General features: G+C 37.7%; 1 protein-coding gene and 1 long non-coding RNA gene across 3 annotated transcripts in view; one reads left to right on the forward strand and one right to left on the reverse strand.

Moving 5' to 3' along the window:
- Window positions 1–22,344, forward strand: part of PPP3CC (protein phosphatase 3 catalytic subunit gamma) — a 96,066-nt gene that overhangs the window by 35,890 nt on the left and 37,832 nt on the right. For both annotated transcript variants that reach the window (XM_032332142.1, XM_032332141.1), the window contains exons 2-4: window positions 8,597–8,794; window positions 9,131–9,255; window positions 20,212–20,323. In XM_032332142.1, the coding sequence (XP_032188033.1) occupies window positions 8,597–8,794; window positions 9,131–9,255; window positions 20,212–20,323 (435 nt within the window). The remainder of the gene's footprint in view (window positions 1–8,596; window positions 8,795–9,130; window positions 9,256–20,211; window positions 20,324–22,344) is intronic.
- The window catches only part of LOC116584172, a 59,611-nt gene that overhangs the window by 3,081 nt on the left and 34,186 nt on the right, over window positions 1–22,344 (reverse strand). The window contains exon 2 of the long non-coding RNA XR_004283078.1: window positions 14,821–15,024. This is a non-coding gene — a long non-coding RNA (uncharacterized LOC116584172). The remainder of the gene's footprint in view (window positions 1–14,820; window positions 15,025–22,344) is intronic.

A 22,344-nucleotide genomic window follows, 5' to 3' on the forward strand; every position in this document is an offset into this window, starting at 1 on the left:
ATGACCTGAGCTGAAAGCAGATACTTAACTGGCTGAGCCTCCCAGGTGTCCCTAGGCTAGTTTTAGATTATTATTATTATTATTTTTTTAAGATTTTATTTATTTATTTGGCAGACAGTGATCACAAGCAGGCAGAGAGGCAGGCAGAGAGAGGAGGAAGCAAGTTCTATGCTGAGCAGAGAACCCGATGCTGGGCTCGATTCCAGGACTCTGGGATCGTGACCTGAGCTGAAGGCAGAGGCTTTAACCCTCTGAGCCACCCTGGCGCCCCTTGAACTTGTACAACTTAACAGCAAAAATAAGCAAACAGTCTGATTAACAAAAGGGGGAAAGGAACTGAATAGACATTTTCCCAAAGAAGACATATAGAAGGTCAACGGGTACATGAAAAGCTGTTCGATATCACTCACTAATTATCAAGAAAACGCATATTGAAACCACAGTGAAGACATCATCTCACACCTGTTAGAATGGTTGCATTGCGCTCCCAACACAAATGAGGGCCAGCTGGAGACTGTCAGATTTTTTTTTTTTAAGATTTTATTTATTTATTTGACAGAGACACAGCAAGAGAAGGAACACAAGCAGGGGGAGTGGGAGAGGGAAAAGCAGGTCTCCCACCCAGCAGGGAGCCCAGTGTGGGGCTCCATCCCAGGACCCTGGAATCATGACCTGAGTCGAAGGCAGACACCCAACGACTGACCCACCCAGGCACCCCAGACTGTCCAAATTTGAGGTATATTTTATAGAGATTAGGCAGAGCATGTGACTGTGTGTGACTCTTCACCTCTGGGTCATGGGTTCAAATCCCACATTGGACACAGAGCTTACCTTTTTTTTTTGGTGAGATTTTATTATTTATTTGTCAGAGAGAGAGAGACCACAAAGCAGTAGGAGCAATAGGCGGAAGGAAAAGCAGGCTCCCCACTAAGCAAGGAGCAGGATGGGAGACTTGATCCTAGGACCTGAGATCACAACCTGAGCTGAAGGCAGATGCTTAACCAACAACCACCCAGGTGTGCCCAGAGCTTACTTAAAAAAAAAAGAGGGGGGGGCGCCTGGGTGGCTCAGTGGGTTAAAGCCTCTGCCTTTGGCTCAGGTCATGATCCCAGGGTCCTGGGATTGAGCCCCGCATCGGCCTCTCTGCTTAGCAGGGAGCCTGCTTCCTCTTCCCTCTCTCTCTGCCTGCCTCTCTGCCTACTTGTGATCTCTGTCAAACAAAATAAATAAAATCTTAAAAAAAAAAAAAAGATGGAATCAGCCAGACTTCCTGATAAATTGGGATTTGGGGAGTATTGGGGAAATTGTGATTAAGGGAGGACTGCCTAGCTTTTTGGCCTGAGCAACTGGGTTGAGTGTGGTTCTATATATTTAGATGGAAAAGACTAGAGGTGGTATGGGAAATAATAAGTTTAATTTTGGACATATGTTAATTTTTTCTCACCGTATAAGTTTAAAGCATGCAGCATCATGGTTTGATTTACATATAGTTTAAAATGATTACCACAGTAACCTTAGCTAACATCCATCTTTTCATATAGATACAATAAAAAGAAAAGAAAGAAGAAAAGAAAAAGAATTTTCTGCTTGTGATGAGAACTCTTAGGATTTGCTTTTTTTTTTCCCCCCTTAGGATTTACTCTTAACAACTGTCCTATAGATCTTACAGCTGTGTTAGTTGTAGTTATCATGTTGTATATTATATCCCTAGTATTTATTTACCTTATCACTGGAAGTTTATGTCTTTTTAAAAAAGATTTGTTTTAGGGAGAGAGTGTGTGGGTCAGGGGGCAGAGAGAGAGGGAGAGAGTAAATCCCAAGCAGACTCCCCATTGAGTTCGGAGCCCTACATGGGGTTTGATCTCAGGACCCTGAGATCATGACCTGAGCCAGAATCAAGAGTCGGACGTTCAATCAACTGAGCTACCCAGGTGCCCCAGAAATTTGTATCTTTTGACTACAGTGCTCCCATTTCCACCTCCCCTCCACCTCTGCCTCTGGTCTCTGGTATCCACAGGTCCCATCTCTTTTTCTGTGAGTTTTATTTTGGTTTGAATCTACATGTGGTGAGATCATACAGTATTTGTCTTTCTCTGACTTATTTCACTTAAGATAATACCCTCCAGTATCATCCATAATGTCACCAATAGTAGAACTTTCTCATATTTTATGGCTGAATAAAATTCCTTTGTATGAAAATATCATCATTTCTATATCCATTCATCCATTAGTCAACTCTTAGGTTGTTTCCGTGACATGTTAAATTTTAAATATGTATTAAACATCCAAGTAGATATTAATTGGGTGGTTGAACTTAAGAGCCTGGAGTTCAAAGGAGCCTTTAGGCTACTCAGTTTTTACAAGGTTTGTGATAAAACCCTTAGTTATACTTGATTATGCTGCAAATTATGTTAATTATGAAATAAAACCATTTTCACAATTCTTTAGTTTTATTATTTATGCCAAATCATTTTCCCCCATTATTTATTGTGAATATTTATTTTTTATGTGGCTACACTTCAAGTGGCTTTTTTTTTTTTTTTTTAAAGATTTTATTATTTATTTATTTGACAGAGAGAGATCACAAGTAGGCAGAGAGGCAGGCAGAGAGAGAGAGGAGGAAGCAGGCTCCCCGCTGAGCAGAGAGCCCGATGTGGGACTCAATCCCAGGACCCTGAGATCATGACCTGAGCCGAAGGCAGCAGCTTAACCCACTGAGCCACCCAGGCGTCCCTCAGGTGGCTTTTTAAAATACCAGTCATCCTTGAATTACAAGACCTCTTCTACTCTTCAGGGGAAAAAAGTACCGTAATTTTACTTTATTATTTTTTAGATTTTATTTATTTATTTGACCTAGATCATGAGCAGACAGAGAGGCAGGCAGAGAGAGAGGGGGACACAGGTTCCCTGCTGAGCAGAGAGCATGATGCGGGGCTCGATCCCAGGACCCTGAGATCATGACCGAGCCAAAGGCAGAGGCTTTAACCCGCTGAGCCACCAAGGCACCCAAGTACCATAATTTTATATTCCCTGAATTGTCACATTTCTGGATAAGTCACCTTTTGGTTCATAGTTATTTTTGTTTTAGTTTTCTTTTAACTCTATGCTGGTGTTTTGAGACCCTTCAATCCCTTTGTTAACTCTTCTTCATTGGTAGGGTTTGTAGTTTATAAAATAACAGACCTATATTAAAAATGAAGGGATCACTCCCCCCTCCCAAATTATGATATGATATAACTGATAAAGCAGTAAATTTTTTTTAAAGATTTATTTATTTATTTGACAGAAATCACAAGGAGGCAGAGAGGCAGGCAGAGAGAGAGGAGGAAGCAGGCTCCCTGCTGAGCAGTGAGCCCGATGTGGGGCTCGATCCCAGGACCCGGGGATCATGAGCCGAAGGCAGAGGCTTTAACCCACTGAACCACCCAGGCGCCCTGATAAAGCAGTAAATTGAATGCTGACACTGTTGACATTTGATTCTTTCATTTAAAAATGCCTAATTTAATTTTTTGAACAAATAAAATGTCTCGAATAACTTAAATACATTTTCTTTGGAATTTGAAAAATTGTGCTAAAACATTGTTTTAGAAGTATGACCATAAGTGGAGTGTTTAAAGAGGTGACACACAGCCTCAGAAACGAAGAAGAGAAACTCCAGTGCTTGGTGTTGAGTAGTTGGTTTATAATTTGAAAGGATGTAGGAACTGAAACTCTGTGTTAGAATTCATATACTTCATAGTTTAAAGTAGGTGTAAGATGTTAGAAGCTGAAACTTCAGCTTGTTCATTGCCTGCATATAGTGTTTTGTTCTATTTCTTGTTAGTGAAATCCTGTGTGCCATTAAAAACAGTTGGAAATGAATGTGATGGAGACTTGGGTTCTTAGAAAAGATTATTCACTGTGAAGTGAATAGTGAAGTCAGCTGAAAATCCTCTTATGTGTACATTAGATAAAATAAACTCTGGCTTGAAGATGTGTACATACATAGTATTCAGATTTTAATTTTAGTCCTATTCTTGTTCCCCTGACTCCATGTTTATCTAAACCAGTGTTACATGCAAAGTGTGGTCCATGGATCCGTGTCAGTTTATAACCTGTTATTAGCTTCAATAAGTACAGAAATTGAGCGTTTAAGAACTTAAATAGCAGTTTGACATTGGCACAGCATCTAAGCATGTGATCATTTTTCTAGTGATTTATTTTTACTGCATTTTACAAAGTACAGGTTTTGACAGGTTAGAGCTTGGAGTGAGGCAGTTCCCACAAGTAGTTTGCAAAGCACTACTCTAGATCCTCTTTTTTTTCATTCAGAAATTCCAAACTTCTGTTTCCATGTGGTCACAGTAGAGACTGGGAAAAGGACATAAAGACCTGTAAACTATTACTTTGTGATGACTGGGAATGAAGGTGCTGATTATTTGAGATTAGTTGTATCTTTTTAATTTTTAAGATTTTATTTATTTATTTGATAGAGAAAGAGGGGGAGCGCAAGCAGAGCTAGTGGCAGGTAGAAGGAGAGAGAGATGTACACTCCCTGCTGAGCAAGAAGCCCAATGCGGGGCTTGATCCTAAGACCCTAAGATCATGACCTGAGCTGAAGGCAGATGCTTAACAAACTGAGCCATCCAGATGTCCCAAGATTAGTTGTGTCTTTACTTAGAGTTCCCTTAAACCATTTTCCTGGTGCACTCTAACCAATTTTAGCGTGCACAACTGTTGCCTGGGATGCCTGTTAACAAAACAGATGACTGTGCAGAGTCCCCAAAAGTTTTGATTCTACCAGGCTAATGCCGAAGAATCTACATTCTAAACAAACACCCCAGCTGATTCTGGAGAATATTGTTTCTGGGTAGGTGATTTAAATCAGGATACTTGAGAGTAAAAGAGGATGCTATTAAATCACATTAGGACAAGATAAATAATCTTGAGAATATCCAAATAGGCATACTCGGACATATGGTCACTGTACTTGGGGCATATTTTTTAAAAAATATAGGTTTAAAGTTTAATTGGAAAGCTCTTGCTATTTCTTTCCATGACTAAACTTAGCTAGATTTCCTTTAGTCCTCTCAGGATGGGGGCTGTTCCCACTCTTGTATGAATCAATGTCAACTATAGTGTGTATACAACTTTCTAATAAGGAAGATGGAATTCAGGGCTTCTAAACATAGCTAGGAATAACTTGAAGAGAGGACCCACTCCTTTAAGGTTGAAGATTCTTTTCTTCTGATTTGAAGGAAATTGATTTTATTTGTCCTTAGCTAAAAATTTAGGACTCTTCTGGAACTTTCTGTTAAGCATATTGTCTCAAGCCCATCTTAATTCCCTTTAGTGTTCCTGGATCAGCTGTGTCCCATTTCTTTTAGCTGGGCTTAATCCCCTTGATCCACTTCAGCCTTGCTTTTGTTTTCATTTACTAAGTGACTTGTTTACTCGTTTTTTAAGTAAATCACAATGGAAGAATTTGAGAGAAAGAAAAGATACCTTTCTAAATTTCTTTCTCAAGAGTTCTTTAGGTTGTTGTCACCTCTCCTTTCATAACTTTTATGACATATAGAAAAAATGATTTTCCTATTTTGTAAACTGTTACCTGATTACAACTAAGTATTGAAGGGAAATTATTTTCATTAGTGGTAATAATATTGCTGTTAGAAGTCAAATAATATCTGTGGATCTCTTGTCTCTGGAACTACCTCTATTATAATACCTTTTTTGTCAACTCTAATATATTTGATTTTATATCGTTTCATTTATTTTTAGTTTGTTGGCCAATTTCTTTTATTTACATAGTGGGGATAAAAACAGTCAGGCTCTCTGTGGGGTTCATTTCAAAATGGAGAAGGGCAGATTGGTTAGCCAGAAATTGAGAGTAAGAGCTTGAAAATCAAAAAGAGGTAAATTAAGTATGAAAAGGGGAATGATTAAATGTGGAACCGTCCATTTATTTTTCTGAATCAAGATTTCAGAGGACTTGGTGTTCTCTGAAGTCACATACATAGGCTCTTGATTGAACCTTGTGTAAATTTCTTTAAAGAGAACTTTTCTAAGACTTATATTCTTAGTTTTTCCACTTTTTAAAAAAAATATTTTATTTATTTATTTGAGAGAGAGAGAAAGAGAGCACTGAGCTGGGAAGAGATGGGAAGAGATGGAGAATCAGGATCCCTGCTGAGAAGGGAGCTCATGTGTGGCTTGATCCCGGGACTCTAGGATCATGACGTGAGCTGAAGTCAGTTGCTTAACCATCTGAGCCACCCAGGTGCCCCGGTACTATAATTTTTTCAGTAAGCTTTGAATAACCCAAATGAGTCAAGTTGTAGCTAAGAGCATGGTGAACTTACCATAGGATTTTTAAGTCTAAAATTTTTATAGTGCCTGTAGATTTCAGCTTAGTTCTCTTTTTTCTTTTCTTTCTTTTTCTTTTCTTTTTTTTTTTTTTTTTGAGAGAGAGTAAGAGTGAAGTCACACACCGTGTGTGCAGGCTTGGGGGAGAGGGAGAAGGAGGGAAAGAATCCTAAGCAGGCTTCACATCCAGCTCAGAGCCCAACATGGGGCTAGATCTCAGAACCCTGAGATCATGACCTGAGCTGAAATCAAGAGTTGGACACTTAACCAGCTGAGCTACCCAGGTGCCGCCCCTCTTTTCTTTAGGTTGTATTTTTTTTAATTTGATTTTTTTTTCAATGTTCCAAGATTCATTGTTTATGCACCACACCTAGTGCTCCATGCAATATGTGCCCTCCATAATACCCACCACAAGGCTTATCTAACCCACCAACCCCTCCCCTCCAAAACCCTCAGTTTGTTTCTGAGTCCACAGTCTCTCATGGTTTGTCTTCCTCTCCAATTTCCCCCAATTCACTTTTCCTTTCCTTCTTCTAATGTCCTTCGTATTATTCCTGTGCTCCACAAGTAAGTGAAACCTCATATGATAATTGACTCTCTCTGCTTGACTTATTTCACTCAGCATAATTTCCTCCATTCCCATCCATGTTAATAAAAAAGTTGGTATTAATCCTTTCTGATGGAGGCAGAATACTCCATTGTATATATGGACCATGTCTTCTTTATCTATTCATCTGTTGAAGGGCATCTTGGCTCTTTCCACATTTTGGCAACTGTGACCATTGCTGCTATGAGCATTGGAGTACAGATGGCCCTTCTTTTCACTCCATCTGTATCTTTGGGGTAAATACCCAGGAGTGCAATTGCAGGGTCATAGGGTAGCTCTATTTTTAATTTCTTAAGGAATCTCCACGCTGTTTTCCAAAGTGGCTGCACCAACTTGTATTCCCATCAACAGTTTAAGAGGGTTGCCCTTTCTCCACAGCCTTTCCAACACATGTTGTTTACTGTCTTGTTCATTTTGGTGCCCCCCCCACCTTTAAAGTTTATTTACTTATTTAAATAATCTCAACATGGTGCTTGAACTCATGACCCCAAGATCAAGAGTTGCTTGCTCCTCTGACTAAGCTGGCCAGGAGCCGCGTACCATAAAGCTAGAAGTAGAACCACCAGGCATAAATTACAAATTAAAATGAGCTCATCTTTTAAATGCATAGGCTTGTAGATGTTAGATCATAGATAATCTAAAGTAGACTACATTATAATCTTAAGTAGACTTCCATCATACAATGAGATGATGGCCAATTTTAAAAACGTCCGAAAAAGGGGTGCCTGGTTGGCTCAGTGGGTTAAAGCCTCTGCCTTCGACTCGGGTCATGATCCCAGGGTCCTGGGATCGAGCCCCGCATCGGGCTCTCTGCTCTGTGGGGAGCCTGCTTCCTCCTCTCTCTGCCTGCCTCTCTGCTTACTTGTGATTTCTCTCTGTCAAATAAATAAATAAAATCTTTAAAAAAAAAAAAAAGTCAAAAAATTTTGTTAAAGTTGGTAGTTCACAATGATATTACATGAACTTTATATCAAGAATAAACTGAAGTTAGTTTTTAGCATTTACAGATTAGAAAACACAGCTAGACCTTCCTTATCTGTTCTCTCCAACTTTATGCTGTTTTACCGTAGTGAGTAATTCTCAGGAACAGCTCTATTCAGTTAGCAGTGTGCTTGTTATCAGTAATATCTTAGTCAACTACCTTTTAATAATAAAGTATACAACTATGATTCCCCTGATCAGGAGCTGAAGTCAGACTTCTAAAACACGGTTCCATTATGTCAGTTCTATGGAAAAATAAATGCCCTTCAGTGTTGTGATTTCTTTCCCTTCATTTTAACCACAGTTTCATTTTTAACACCTTTTCCATAGAGAAAAGATACTCATATCATCTAGTCCCTGGTCTTTTAGTTTATTTTCTGAATCATCTTCAAGTCTTTCATGTTTATATGTAAAAACATAATCCATACCTACACAGATATGCATACATCTCCTAAATAACTTTGACTTTAACTGTGGCCTTTTTAAAAATTAGAATCTATCATCTATAGTATGATAGTATCTCAGATTTCTTTCCCCATATACTTCTGGTGTTGTGGATGTGAGATCATAGTGATGTATTAGGTTTAATTTGTTGCATAAAGAAATGGGGTCATGGTTCTCTGTACATTTAAGTATTTTAAATAACTTTTTCTCTCCTCCTAGCTGTTCCCTTTCCTCCAACCCAACGGCTTACTTTGAAGGAAGTATTTGAGAATGGGAAACCTAAAATTGATATTTTGAAAAACCATTTGGTGAAGGAAGGGCGACTGGAAGAGGAAGTAGCCTTAAAGATAATCAATGATGGGGCTGCCATCCTGAGACAAGAGAAGACCATGATAGAAGTAGAGGCTCCAATCACGGGTATGAGAACTAATTGCATGGTGGCACTTAGATTTGAGCTAATTTGAAAAATGATTACAAATAACCAACTAAGCTATGTGATAATTTTTCTAGGAATTATGAGATAGTCTTTGGATTATTCAGTATGTTTGTTATTCATCAAAGAAATAAAATTTAAAATACCTAATATTTTCAGTAGGACTATTCAGTATTGATAGATTGACCACAATTATAGAACATTCCATTCAAAAGCTTATGTGATTTAAAAGCTAAACTATGATCTTTTAATGGCAATTATATAATCTTTAAATGATAAGACATAATTTTTCATCTCACTTTGTGTCCTTTTTTCCCTAGTGTGTGGTGACATTCATGGACAATTCTTTGACCTGATGAAGTTGTTTGAAGTTGGAGGATCACCTAGTAACACACGCTACCTCTTTCTGGGTGATTATGTGGACAGAGGCTATTTCAGTATAGAGGTAAAAATTAAACTGGATACATTGGAACGATCATATTGTCTTTTTTTTTTTTTTAGAAATTTGCTTTCCTTTCTTTAGTAGAAAAAATTAAAATGAGAACACTGGCAGAATTTATAAACTTCAGTACTTCCAGTATTAAAGTGTTAGAGAAATGTATTCATTTATAGAAGAAAGATCTGTTCCTTCTTGTAGCTTCTATATGTAGTAGACATATAGGAAGCTGTATTAACCCAGCTTTGCAAATAAGTTAAATGCTTACCAACCATTCCTCTTCAAGATAGTGTATAGGCTGTGTTTAAATGACATAAATGGCTATTCACCCTAAACAGGGTTTGAATTAGCAGATCTTAATTATAAAACCATAAATTGCTGGGCTACGATTTACTTTTATTTATTTATTTTAAAAAGGATACTAAATGTCATAGCAATCCTAGAACAATTTTTTTTTTTAAAGACTTTATTTATTTATTTGAGGGAGAGAGATCACAGGTAGGCAGAGAGGCAGGCACAGAGAGAGGAGGAAGCAGGCTCCCTGCCAAGCAGAGAGCCCGACTCGGGGCTCGATCCCAGGATCCTGGGATCACGACCTGAGCCGAAGGCAGAGGCTTTAACCCACTGAGCCACCCAGGTGCCCCTACGATTTACTTTTAGATTAACGCCTGATGCTAAATAAGCAGGCACTTAGTTTATCATAGGAATAATTTTTTATATTGTTGCACATGGTAAGCAGTTAATCATTGTTCATTAAAGGAAAAAATGATTAAAGTTAATGAAGTTAATGGAAACTCACAATTTACTTAAATATATTTGGAAAATTGAATGATGAGAAAAAATAATTAGAATTAAAATAAAGTAGGGGCACCTGGGTGGCTCCGTTTGTTAAGCATTCGACTGTTGATTTCAACCCAGGTCATGATCTCAGCACTGTGAGGTCGAACCTCATGTTGGGCTGCACTTTGGAGCCCTGCTTGGAATTCTCTCTTTCCCTCCCCCTTTGCTCCTCCCCCTGCTCTTTCTCTTTCTTTCTCTCAAATAAATAAATAAAATATATTATATATATTTTTAAAGATTTTATTTATATATTTGACAGACAAAGATCACAAGTAGGCAGAGAGGCAGGCAGAGAGAGAGGAGGAAGCAGGCTCCCTGGCTGAACAGAGAGCCCGATGCAGGGCTCGATCCCAGGACCCCAGGATCATGACATGAGCCAAAGGCAGAGGCTTTAACCCACTGAGCCACCCAGGCACCCCTAAAATATTTAAGAAAAAAGAATTCGGGGCGCCTGGGTGGCTCAATGGGTTAAGCCTCCACCTTCAGCTCAGGTTATGATCTCAGGGTCCTGGGAACTAGCCTCCGCATCGGGCTCCTGCTCAGTGGGGAGCCTGCTTCCCCCTCTCTCTCTGCCTACCTCTCTGTTTACTTGTGATCTCTATCTCTCTGTCAAATAAATAAATAAAATTTAAAAAAAAGAAAATAAAAAAGAATTCAAGTCACGCTATTGTGTATAAAAGATAAAACTATTTTAGAACCTAATGCAAAGACTTGAGTACAGTGGAACCAAAGCACAATCATATTTAATGTCCATTGATTCAGCTATATGTGCTTGGCAAATAAAAGAGAAGTAACTTTTGAATAGTGCAGGTAACTAAATTTATAATGTGGCCAGAATAAGTTTGAGATGAGAAATTGAGTCTGCTCGCTGTTCTTGTAGTCTTTAGTTCTGCTTCTCCCTCATAGTGTGATGGTCTCACTGTGCTTAGTTTCTAGTGGCTAAAGACTTATTGTATGTGCAGCATCACTCCTAGATCCAAATCAGCCATCTTACCTAGTGCTCATTCAAAGAAGCAGCAATTATTCTAAAGCTGCCAGAAAAATATACAGGAGAAATAGATTGTCCTCTTCTGTTAGAGGGGCGGTTTAAATTCATGAATCAGAAGAGTTCAGTGTTACCTGCCAGAGCCTCAGATTAATTTAGTGTCATCTATGAGGACACAAATTAGTGGTAGAAGCTAAGAAAATAATTGTTTCCCTGCTGCTCAGTAAATTTCCAAGTTCTTTTAAGTATGTATCTGGGATGGGTGGAGATGATACCTGCAGACTGTATCATTGAAATGTTTCTCTATTCCAAGTAACCTAAGTGTCCATCAGTAGATGAATGGATAAAGAAAATGTGGTCTGTATATATATATACCGGATATAATAGAATATTACTCCAACATAAAAGAGAATGAAATGTGGCCATTTGCAACAACATGGATGGACTTAGAGGATATTATGCTAAGTGAAACAAGACAAAGACAAATAGTATATGATTTCACTTATATGTGGAATCTACAAAACAAATGAACAAACAAAACAGAAGCAGATTTATAAACACAGAGAACAAATTGGTGATTGTCAGAGGGGGCGGGATATAGGGAGTTGAGTAAAATAGGTAGAGGGGATTAAGAGATACAGAATTCCAGTTGTAAGATAAATAAGTCACAGGGATAAAATGTATATCACAGAAAATATAATCAATAATACAGCATAGGATATGTTATACTAAATGTACAGGCGTCACCAAAGAGAAAATGTTCTTAGATGTCTAGGTGATGTAAATGTTATTTGATGATCAATTGTTGACATGTTGACATGTTGACAACTAATGAATAATTGTTGACATACAGAAAGGATTGTTGAAATGGAGTACAAATTCTGTTCACACTGAAATATAGAAGTGATTTTTGAGTGTCTGAACAAATCTGATAATTATGAGCCTGTAGGGGGCCTGGGTGGCTCAGTTGGCTGGCTGCCTTCAGCTCAGGTCATGATCCCAGGGTCCTGGGATCAACCCCCCACATTGGGCTCCTTGCTCAGCGGTGAGTCTGCTTCTCTCTCTTCCTCTGATCCTCCATGCTGTTCATGCTTGCTTTCTCAAATAAATAAAATATTTTTTAAAAAAATCATGAGCTTATAATTGAATTATACAAGGTAATTGTGCAATTGCATATATAAGGAAAAAAAATCTTCAGATTAGAGGCCAAGAAGTGCATCAACCAAATTACACTCAAATATGGATATGAATTTTGCTTTTATATATCTCATTACTTCAAAAAGGTGACTTGGTCTTTTCAGGAGTCAGAAACAAAGACCTTGTTAAATAAAAAGATATATCATGTTCTTGGCTGGGAAATAGAGAAAAAGAGAATGTGCTTTTAAGTATATATATGAATTTAATGTCCTTTTTTTGAGTTTAGTTAACACACAATGTTGTATTAGTTTCAAGTGTACAACGTAGTGATTCAACAAGTTTATAAGTCTATGCTCACCACAAGTGTAGCTACCATAATCTTTACTGTTCCCTATGCTGTATCTCTTGTTTCTATGACTTATTCAATAACTAGAAGTGTATACCTCCTACTTCCTTTCACCCATTTTGTGAGTCCCCCAACAACCATCTGTGTGTTCCCCTCTGGCAGCCATCAGTATGTTCTTTGTATTTATAGGTATGATTCTGCTTTTTGTATGTTTGTTTATTTATTCCATTGCTTTGTGTTGGATTTCACACAGAAGTGAAATCATATGGTCTTTGTTTTTCTCAGCCTGATTTATTTCATTTAGAATTTAATGAACTTTTTCTTTGGAATATTCTGTGTAGGTTGATATGTCAAAAACAAAAGTCAACCAAAAAAAAGAAAAAAGTCATCTAAGTATATTTATAAGTGTCTACATATTTAAGTTTCATGTTTGTTTTGCAGTGTCTGTCTCAAAATGTACACATATTTTGATCCAACAGTTCCATTTTTGAGAAATACTGCAGATGTACACATAATTATGTACAGACATACGAATGAATAGTTTGTCACAATACTTGAGAGGTCCTACTGGTATTTAATGAGCTGGGTCCAGGGAAACACACATCATCCAATATGCAGGAAACTCCTAAACAACAAAGAACCATGCTTTTCAAATTGTCAGTAGTGCTTCTGTTGAGAAACACTGTTAAATTCTGGGGATGGAGGGGCACCTGGGTGGCTCAGTGGGTTAGGCCTCTGCCTTTGGCTCAGGTTATGATCTCAGGGTCCTGGGATTGAGCTGCACATCAGGCTCCCTGCTCAGCAGGGAGCCTGCTTCCCCCTCTCTCTGCCTGCCTTTCTGCCTACTTGTGATCTTCTCTCTGTCAAATAAATAAAATCTTAAAAAAAAAAAAATTCTGGGGATAGAGATGAACAAGCAAAGCCAAGTCCTATTCTGTTTTCTGTTGAAGGGACAGCATCTTGTATTTGTTTATGCCTGTGAAAAGTCAGGGTAAGGGGCTAAAAGAGCTCTAGGATAGCTAATTTAGATGGAGATGAGGGAAGGCCTATTTGAAGAAGTGTTAACTGGTAAGTAGAAAACTTGAAAGACCTGAGGGAATGAGCCCTGCCTTTGTGGTGGGGGTCGGGGGAGGGGTAAGTACATTCCTGCAGAGGACCTGTGAAGTATAAAGGTACTGAGGTTGGAGCTGGCCTAATGCAGTCCAGGAATAGTAACAAGGCCAGTTCTGCTAGATGGAATAATGAGTAAGGGGAAGTTGTAGGCAGTGTATCAGAGAGATAGGCAGGGGTTAGATGATGTCAGGCCTCGCAAACTGTAGTAAGGAGTTTGGGTTTGATTCTGAATGTGGTAGGAAGCCATTGGAGATTGGAGCTAGGGAATGATATATTTGTATTTATGTTTTAAAACAGTTTCTCAGAGGGCACCTGGGTGGCTCTGTTGGTTAAGCATCTGACTCTTGAATTCGGCTCAGGTCATAATCTCAGGGTTGTGAGATTGAGCTGAGCCCCATGTCAGACTCCTCTTGGGCATGGAGCCTGCTTAAGATTCTCACTCTCCCTCTGCCTCTCTCCCTCCCCTCTCTCTCTAAAACAAACAAACAAAACAGTTATTCTGGCTGTTTAGTGGTAAACTGAATGGAAGCCTGAGAGTGGGTACAGGGAGGGAGGTCAGTTAGGAATTGAATCCAGTAAGCATGGGCAAGAGATGTGAGTGACTTATATTAGGTTTATTGAGAAGTACCTGGATTTAGAATTTTAAAGTCTTTCTTTTTTGGGAGGTGAGAAAATCCCAGTTGAATTAATCGAGCTCTTCAGGTCATGACACATTTATTACTAGTCATTGCAAAGTCCCTCTCTGCTGTTTTACTTTTTTTCTTATCTGTGAACTCTAATTTTTTTTCTCCTTCTTGCCATTATATATGTTTCTGATATGTTTAGTATATACCAGAGAATACATTACATTAATTTTTTAATATGTAATGTTTTGGTGGATAAAGTATTTTAATTTTACATTAGTATTATGGTGCTTATTCAGTGGTCCCCACACGTTAGCATGCATCATAATTTCCTGGAGCAGTTGCTCCAAAACAGATTGCTGGGCCCCACCTGGAATTTCTGATTCACTAGATCTGAGATAGAGTCTGAAAATCTCTATTTCTAAAAAGTTGCCATGTGATACCAATGTACCACACTTGAGATGAATCTGAGCACACTGAGAACCACCGCTGTAGCTTTGTTTCTGTTAATTTGGATATTTTTCACTTACCGTGATATTTTTAGATTCATCCAAGTTCTCCTGGTCATTGCTTTCTGCCTGCTGCATAGTGTTCCATAGTTCACATCTCTGACATTGTAGTCATTTATTCTTGATGGCGGACACCTGTGTCGCCTGCAGTTTCTTTCTATAGTTGACGTTGCTATGATGGATATTCTTATATAAATCCACTGATGTTCCCATGTTGTAGTTTCTCTGTGGTTTATCAACAAGAGTGGAATTGTCAGGGAAAGGGGTATATACTTTCATTCTTGAACTGACAATCACAGATTCCTCTTCAGAATAGCTGTACTGATCTATGTGCCTGCCTGTAACACCTAAGAGTTCTTATTTCCTTACAGCCTTCTCTCCAGAATTTGGTTTTGTCTCATTTTCTAATATTTTTGAGTATAAATGATGAGTCTAAAATAGTATGTTATTGTTTCAATTATTATTTCTCCAATTACTGATGAAACCGAGCATCTCCTCATATGTTCCAGTCTTACAGTCACTGTTAGGAGTTTCTTGTTTAACCTTTAAGGTACAGATTAGACATTTACAAACATATTTCCATATCTGTTTTTAAAAAAATAAATGTCAGTGTATATTGCCCTTTAAGTGCTGCTCTATCTGGGTCCCACAGATTTTGATATGCATGGTTTTTATTATCATTTATTATTATTTCTAAAAGATTTTATCTATTTATTTGGCAGACAAAAATCTCAAGTTGGGGGAGAGGCAGGCAGAGAGAGAGAGAAGAGGAAGCAGGCTCCCCGCTGAGCAGAGAGCCCGATGAGGGGCTCTATCCCAGGACTCTGGGATCATGACCTGAGCCGAAGGCAGAGGCTTTAACCCACTGAGCTGCCCAGGCACCCCTATTATCATTTAGTATTTTATATTTTAAGAATTCTCTTTAGCTCTCGGATAATGAAGTAATATTTTTTTGTTTCCAGTCATGCAGGACTTTTTATTAGAGTTAGTATTTTGTTACTGATTCTAATTAATGTAATTTAATTAGAGAACATAACTTGAATAATATTCATACTTTGGAATTTTTTTGAGACTCCTTTGTGATGAGGTACCTAGTAGATTTATGTGACCATTTTTTTTTTTAAGTACTCTATACTCAACATGGGGTTTGAACGCACAGCCCCAAGATCAAGAGTTGCCGTGTTCTACCAAGTGAGCCAGCCAGGTGCCCCTTTGTGGCTGTCTTGTATATATTTGAAAATAATGCATTCTGTTTGCATTGAATTGTTCCTTGTAACTTTCATTATTTTTTTTTGCTTGAACTAGGGGTTGCTTTTGAGTATCAAAATTGCTAACTCCAGTTATTGATTATCTGATTCTTACCATAATCCTGTCAGTTGTTGCTTATGTTTGGAGACCGTGTTTGAGATAATGTATATTTCATGATGAGTATATATGATTGATCATTATTTGCAGGTTCTGTGTTTGCATATATGCCTTCTTGCTAAAATTTATTTGTAGTCCCCAAATCAATACATATAGTGATTTTGAGGTCCTAGGCCCTCTCAGGAGCTAGGAAATAGATATAAACAGACTAACCTGCACATATACCCACATTTTTATTTGTTTCTATATCTATCTGTATATACCCTAAAAAGAGTAAGTTTTGATTCCAGTCCAACATCACAAGATTCAGTCTAGTCTTCCTTTCCTATTCCCATTACCTACAATATATTCACTTGTCTGTTCAATCCTAGTATACCCATGAAATAAGTATATAAAGCCAATTCATGCTGTGAAAACAGATTTACTAACTAGAGATACAGTGTTGGTGTATATTTCTCTATGTCTTTAGCCTTGCAGTATGCAGACAAAATGCTATTTTCCAAAGTTACTTTTGTTAGTTCTTTTTTTCCTATACCCTTCTTTGTTGCTTTATCTATTTATAATACAGTTAGGTTTATTACTGCTTGTATTCTGTTTGGGGTTTTCTTTCACATGCTAGTTGATTTAATTATTTATTTTGGTGGGGGGACATATGTAAAACATTACTGTTGTTCTAGAAGTCAAAGCTATCCAAAATGTTATCCTTTGAGAAGCATTGCTCCCTCCTCAGTGCTCTTAAACTCTTCCCAGTGCCCCCTTTCTTCCACCCCTTTCCTCTGTGCCCACTATAGGTAACTTCAGTTTCTGATTTATCCTTCCTGTATTTCTTCTGCACAAATGAGTAAATACATGTGTATTTCTTTTTTTAAAAAAACTGTTTTTTTTTTTTAAGATTTTATGTATTTATTTGATAGAGACACAGAGAGAGGGAACACAAGCAGGGGGAGTGGGAGAGGAGAAGCAGGCTTCCCGCTGAGCAGAGAGCCCGATGTGGGGCTCGATCCCAGGATCCTGGGATTATGACGTAGGCCGAAAGGCAGACGCTTAACGACTAAGCCACCCAGGCACCCCAATACATGTGTATTTCTTATATTTCTTCTTTATTACAGAAACGGTAGCATACTCTTTTGCTTTTTTCACTTCACAGTATATTTTGGAAATTGTTCCAAATCAGTTTATAGAGATCTTTCTGTCTGGTTTGTTTTTTTTTGTTTTGTTTTGTTGGGTTTTTTTTTTTTTTTTTGTAGCTTCATGGTACTTTCTTGTGTCTTAATTTGCTCAGCCGTCTGCCCTATGTATGGTCATTTAGGTTGTTCTCAAAATTTTGCTGTATTATAAGGAATACTGCAACTTTGTGCATATGTATTTTCTTATTATTGGAGGTGTATCTTCAGGGTAGGTCAAAAGTTAAATGAATATCTAGTTTTATCAGTTTTTGCTAATTATTTATTTGAGAGGGAGAGAGAGAAAGCACAAGCAGGAGGAGAGGCAGAGGGAGAGGAACAAGCAAACTCCCGGCTGAGCAGGAAGCCTGATGTGGGGCTTGATTCCAGGACCTGGAGATCATGACCTGAGCTGAAGGCAGACACACTTAACCGACTTGAGCCACCCACACACTCCTCACTATTTTTTCTTATAGAACTTAAATGGTTTCATATTGATACCATTAGCTCCCTTGTTCATTTTTCATTTATTATATATTATGTAGGTTATGGTTCTAATTTTTTTGAAATGGCACCAGTTGTCCCAGAGACATTTATTAAGAAGTCCATCATTAGGGGGACCTAGTGGCTTAGTCAGTTAAACATCTGACTTCAGCTCTGGTCATGATCTCAGGGTCATGGGATCGTAGGATCAGGTTCTGTGAGGAGCCCCACACTGGGCTTCCTGCTTGTGTGCACGTGTGTACTTTTTCTCTCTCAAATAAATAAATAAAATCTTAAAAAAAAAAAAAAAGGATGTCCATCATTTCTCCTAGTGATCTAGGATTATACCAAAATACTGTACGAACTTGAATTAATTTCTGGACTATTTTATTCCATTTTATTTACCTATATATGTTCCAGTGCAACTGTTTGTTGTTGTTGTTTTGTTTTTTACCACTGTTTTAATTACAGAAGCTTTATAGTATCTTTTAATGTCAAATAGGACTAGTTCCCCTTCCCATGTGGTTCTCTTTTTTCAATGCTTTTTTCTTGGCTGTTTCCTGGCTGTTCTTGCATGTTTATTTTTCCATAGAAATTTTAGTATCACCTTGTCTAACTCCATAAAATAGCTTGTTGGTATTTTTATTGGAATTGCAATAATTTTATAAATTAAGAGGAGCTAATGCTGAATCATCCTATCCAAGAACAAGGAGTATTTTTCTATTTGTTCTTGCCTATTTTTGTGTCTTTCAGGAGGATTTTAAGTGTTTCTTGGTATTAATTTTGCACATTTCTTACTAAATTTATTCCTATATGCTTAATCTTGCATTCCTATATGCTTAATCTTCTTTGCTCTATTGTAGATGGTGCTTTCTCTACCATTTGTCCTATTTATTGTGTATATGAAGGCTATTGATTTTGTATATTAATTTTATATCCTGCCTTAATGCTGAGTTCTTTTATTATTTGAGTTATTTTTTTTTTTAAGATTTTTATTTATTTATTTTGAGAGAGAGAAAGAGACAACGTGAGAAGAGCATGAGACGGGACATCAGAGGGAAAAGCAGACTCCCCATGGAGCTGGGAGCCTGATGTGGGACTTGATCCCAGGACCCTGGGACCATGACCCGAGCCAAAGGCAGTTGCTTAACTAACTGAGCCACCCAGGTGCCCTGTTTGAGTTAGTTTTATGATTGATCTTTTCCCAGGGTTTTTCAGATACAGTATTTTTTTTTTAATTTTTAAAATAATTTTTTAAAATAAACATATAAGGTATTATTAGCCCCAGTGGTACAGGTCTGTGAATTGCCAATTTACACACTTCACAGCACTCAACCATCACACATACCCTCCCCAATGTCCATAACCCATCACCCTCTCCCTAACCCCCCCCAACCCGGCAACCCTCAATTTGTTTTGTGACTTTAAGAGTCTCTTATGGTGATTGGGAGGGAGACAAACCATAAGTGACTCTTAATCTCACAACACAAACTAAGGGTTCCTGGAGGGAGGCGGGTTGGAAGAAGGGGGGTGGGGTTATGGACATTGGGGAGGGTATGTGTGATGGTTGAGTGCTGTGAAGTGTGTAAATTGGCAATTCACAGACCTGTACCCCTGGGGATAAAAATATATTATATGTTTATAAAAAATTTAAAAAATTTAAAAAATTTTAAAAAAAAAAGAGTCTCTTATGGTTTGTCTCCCTCCTGATCACATCTTATTTCATTTATTCCTTTCCTGCCCCCCAAACTCCCCACATTGCATCTCCACTTCCTCACATCAGGGAGATCATATGATAATTGTCTTTCTCCAGTTGACTTATTTTGCTAAACATAATACCCTCTAGTTTCATCCACATTGTTGCAAATGGCAAGATTTCATTTCTTTTGATAGCTGCATAGTATTCCATTGTCAGATATACTATTATTATATCATCTTCAAGTAGAGATTTTTTTTTACCCACTATTAAACCTCTAATTAATTTCTCTTGTCTAATTCAATTAGCTAATACCTCTAGTATAATGTTGAATAGTAGCAGAAGATAGTGGATATCCTTGCCTCATTCCTTATTTTAGTGGAAATGTCTCTGGTGTTTCTTCATTAAATAAAATACAGATTTTAAGACGTAGGGATGTGTGTGTGTGTATGTGAATGGCTTTGTCACAGAGTTCTAGATATTTGGATAGAACATTGGAATAGAAAATAAGGAGAAGTATGTATGGAGCCTACTCACTAGATTAGGGCAATAGCATGTCACATTCAAAAAGCTGGAAGTTTTCATGTTTCAGTTGGGAATAGCATTGAGCTATACCATTATAGCAAGTCATTTGAATTCCTATAAATTGTCTTTATGTGTTATCATGGTCATGTATAAAAATTTATCCTTATATTTGTCTTACAGTGTGTGCTGTTTTTATGGAGTTTAAAAATTAATTATCCCAAAACAGTGTTTCTGCTTCGAGGAAATCATGAATGCAGGCATCTTACAGAGTATTTCACCTTCAAACAAGAATGTAAGTATAATCACTTTTCCAGAACTGTTTTTTTTTTTTTTCTTAAAGTAAACTCTACTCCTAATGTGGGGCTTGAACTCACAGCTCCGAGATCAAGTTGCTGTACTGACTGAGCCACCCAGGCACTTCCATAACTTTTTTAGTTCCCCTGTTCTTAGTCCCAAAATGAACCAAACATGTAGAAAACAAACTAATGGAACTCAAATGCGTCCTGGTTTTCATTTTCTGGTAAGAACCAAGATTCTACCTTTTAAAATGTTTATTTTGAAAATAATGAATACTGTTATGCTGGAAAAAAAAAAAATGTGACCAATATAAAAAAAAAAATAAATAAAATAAAATGTTTATTTTGAAAATAACTTGTAGTTTCACCCTGTGTATATTAAAGTAATACATTTGAGGTATTTGGAAAACATAGAAAAGTCCAAAGAAGATAAAAATTGTGCATAGTTATACCACTTAAATATAATAACTATTATCTCACTATTTGAGAAATAGTCTCCTATAATATATTTTTAAATTGGTAACTTCAAAATCACCTGAATGGGCCCCAAGCACTTAAAAGGCTTTTTAAAGCACAACAAATAATTGTGCTGCATGCTGCTGGTTTAGAACACCTGCTCCAGAGGCCTGGAAAGTGTCTGCTGTCATTTGAGAACCATTTCACCAAATAGTTAAAAAATTGGAAATAATTTGCATTGTTTTTATAAGGCAAATGTGGGGATATCACTCATTAAACTTCCTTTTCTTTACCTGGGAAAATTAAATAATGCATATCAAGGACCTGGAACAATTAGCATTTAACAGTAAATAAGTCATAAGAAAGCTGCTTGTGGATGCCTCTGTTCTGAATTAAGGGTCAGGTTTTTTTAGGTAACATTTTTATCCAAGTCTTCCTCTGTTTTCTCAGAGTTTCTTTTTTGACTAGTATAAATTGGTTCAGACTATTTTTAGAAGATGGAACAATAGGTATACAGGAAACATTTTAAGTGTTTCATTTTGGGTAGAATTTCTTATCTTAGGTTTTTATTTACTTTTCACATGCTTTAATTAGTCAGACCAGGTTTCTTTTTTTCTTGTCTTCAGAGATACTCATGTTTCATTCTAATGCTGCATCTGAAAAGTGAATAAATCTTGGAACAAGCACACAAATACAATTTCACATTTTATTCTTATGTGCAAAGAGCATGTGTGCTGCTTTGTATGGATGTTTTCACTGATAAGCTGAGCTCTCTCTCTCTCTTTTTTTTTTCCATTTTATTTATTTATTTGACAGAGAGAGAGATCACAAGTAGGCAGAGAGGCAGGCAGAGAGAGAGGCAAAGCAGGCTCCCTGCTGAGCAGAGAGCCTGATGCGGGGGCTCGATCCCAGGACCCTGAGATCATGACCTGAGCTGCAGGCAGAGGCTTAACCCACTGAGCCACCCAGGCATCCCATAATGTTGCAATTTGGATACTGGTTAGAACTTGTGGGGTGGCTCAGTGGGTTAAAGCCTCTGTCTTCCGCTCAGGTCATGATCTCAGGGTCCTGGGATCCAGCGCCACATCGGGCTCTGCTCAGCAGGGAGCCTGCTTCCTCCCTCTGTCTCTCTGTCTGCCTCTCTGCCTACTTGTGATCTCTGTCTGTCAAATAAATAAATAAACTCTTTAAAAAAAAAAGAAAGAACTTATATCACCACTGTGATCCTGTGATTGAGGTACATTTCCTTTTGGTACGGAAATTACTGTTTTATGGATGAAGCTTCAAATTTGTCATGAAAATAAAACACTGAGCCAGCTTATTTAATCTTTGGGAATTACGTATTTGGCTATTTTCCTATTAAATATTTATTTTGAAATAATGATTGGGAGGAGAATTGCATGGTATTAAGAGCATGAACAGGTTCAATTTCCAGTTCTACCACTTACTAGCTTATGACTTTGGGCAAGTAGGCCCAATTTCTTCAGCTCCTTAATGAAGACAGTAATAGTACTTGTTTCATAGGGTTTTTGTGAAGATAAAATAAGGTGATTTCATTATT

Source organism: Mustela erminea, chromosome 2 (assembly GCF_009829155.1).
Source record: "Mustela erminea isolate mMusErm1 chromosome 2, mMusErm1.Pri, whole genome shotgun sequence".
Taxonomy (NCBI): Eukaryota; Metazoa; Chordata; class Mammalia; order Carnivora; family Mustelidae; genus Mustela; species Mustela erminea.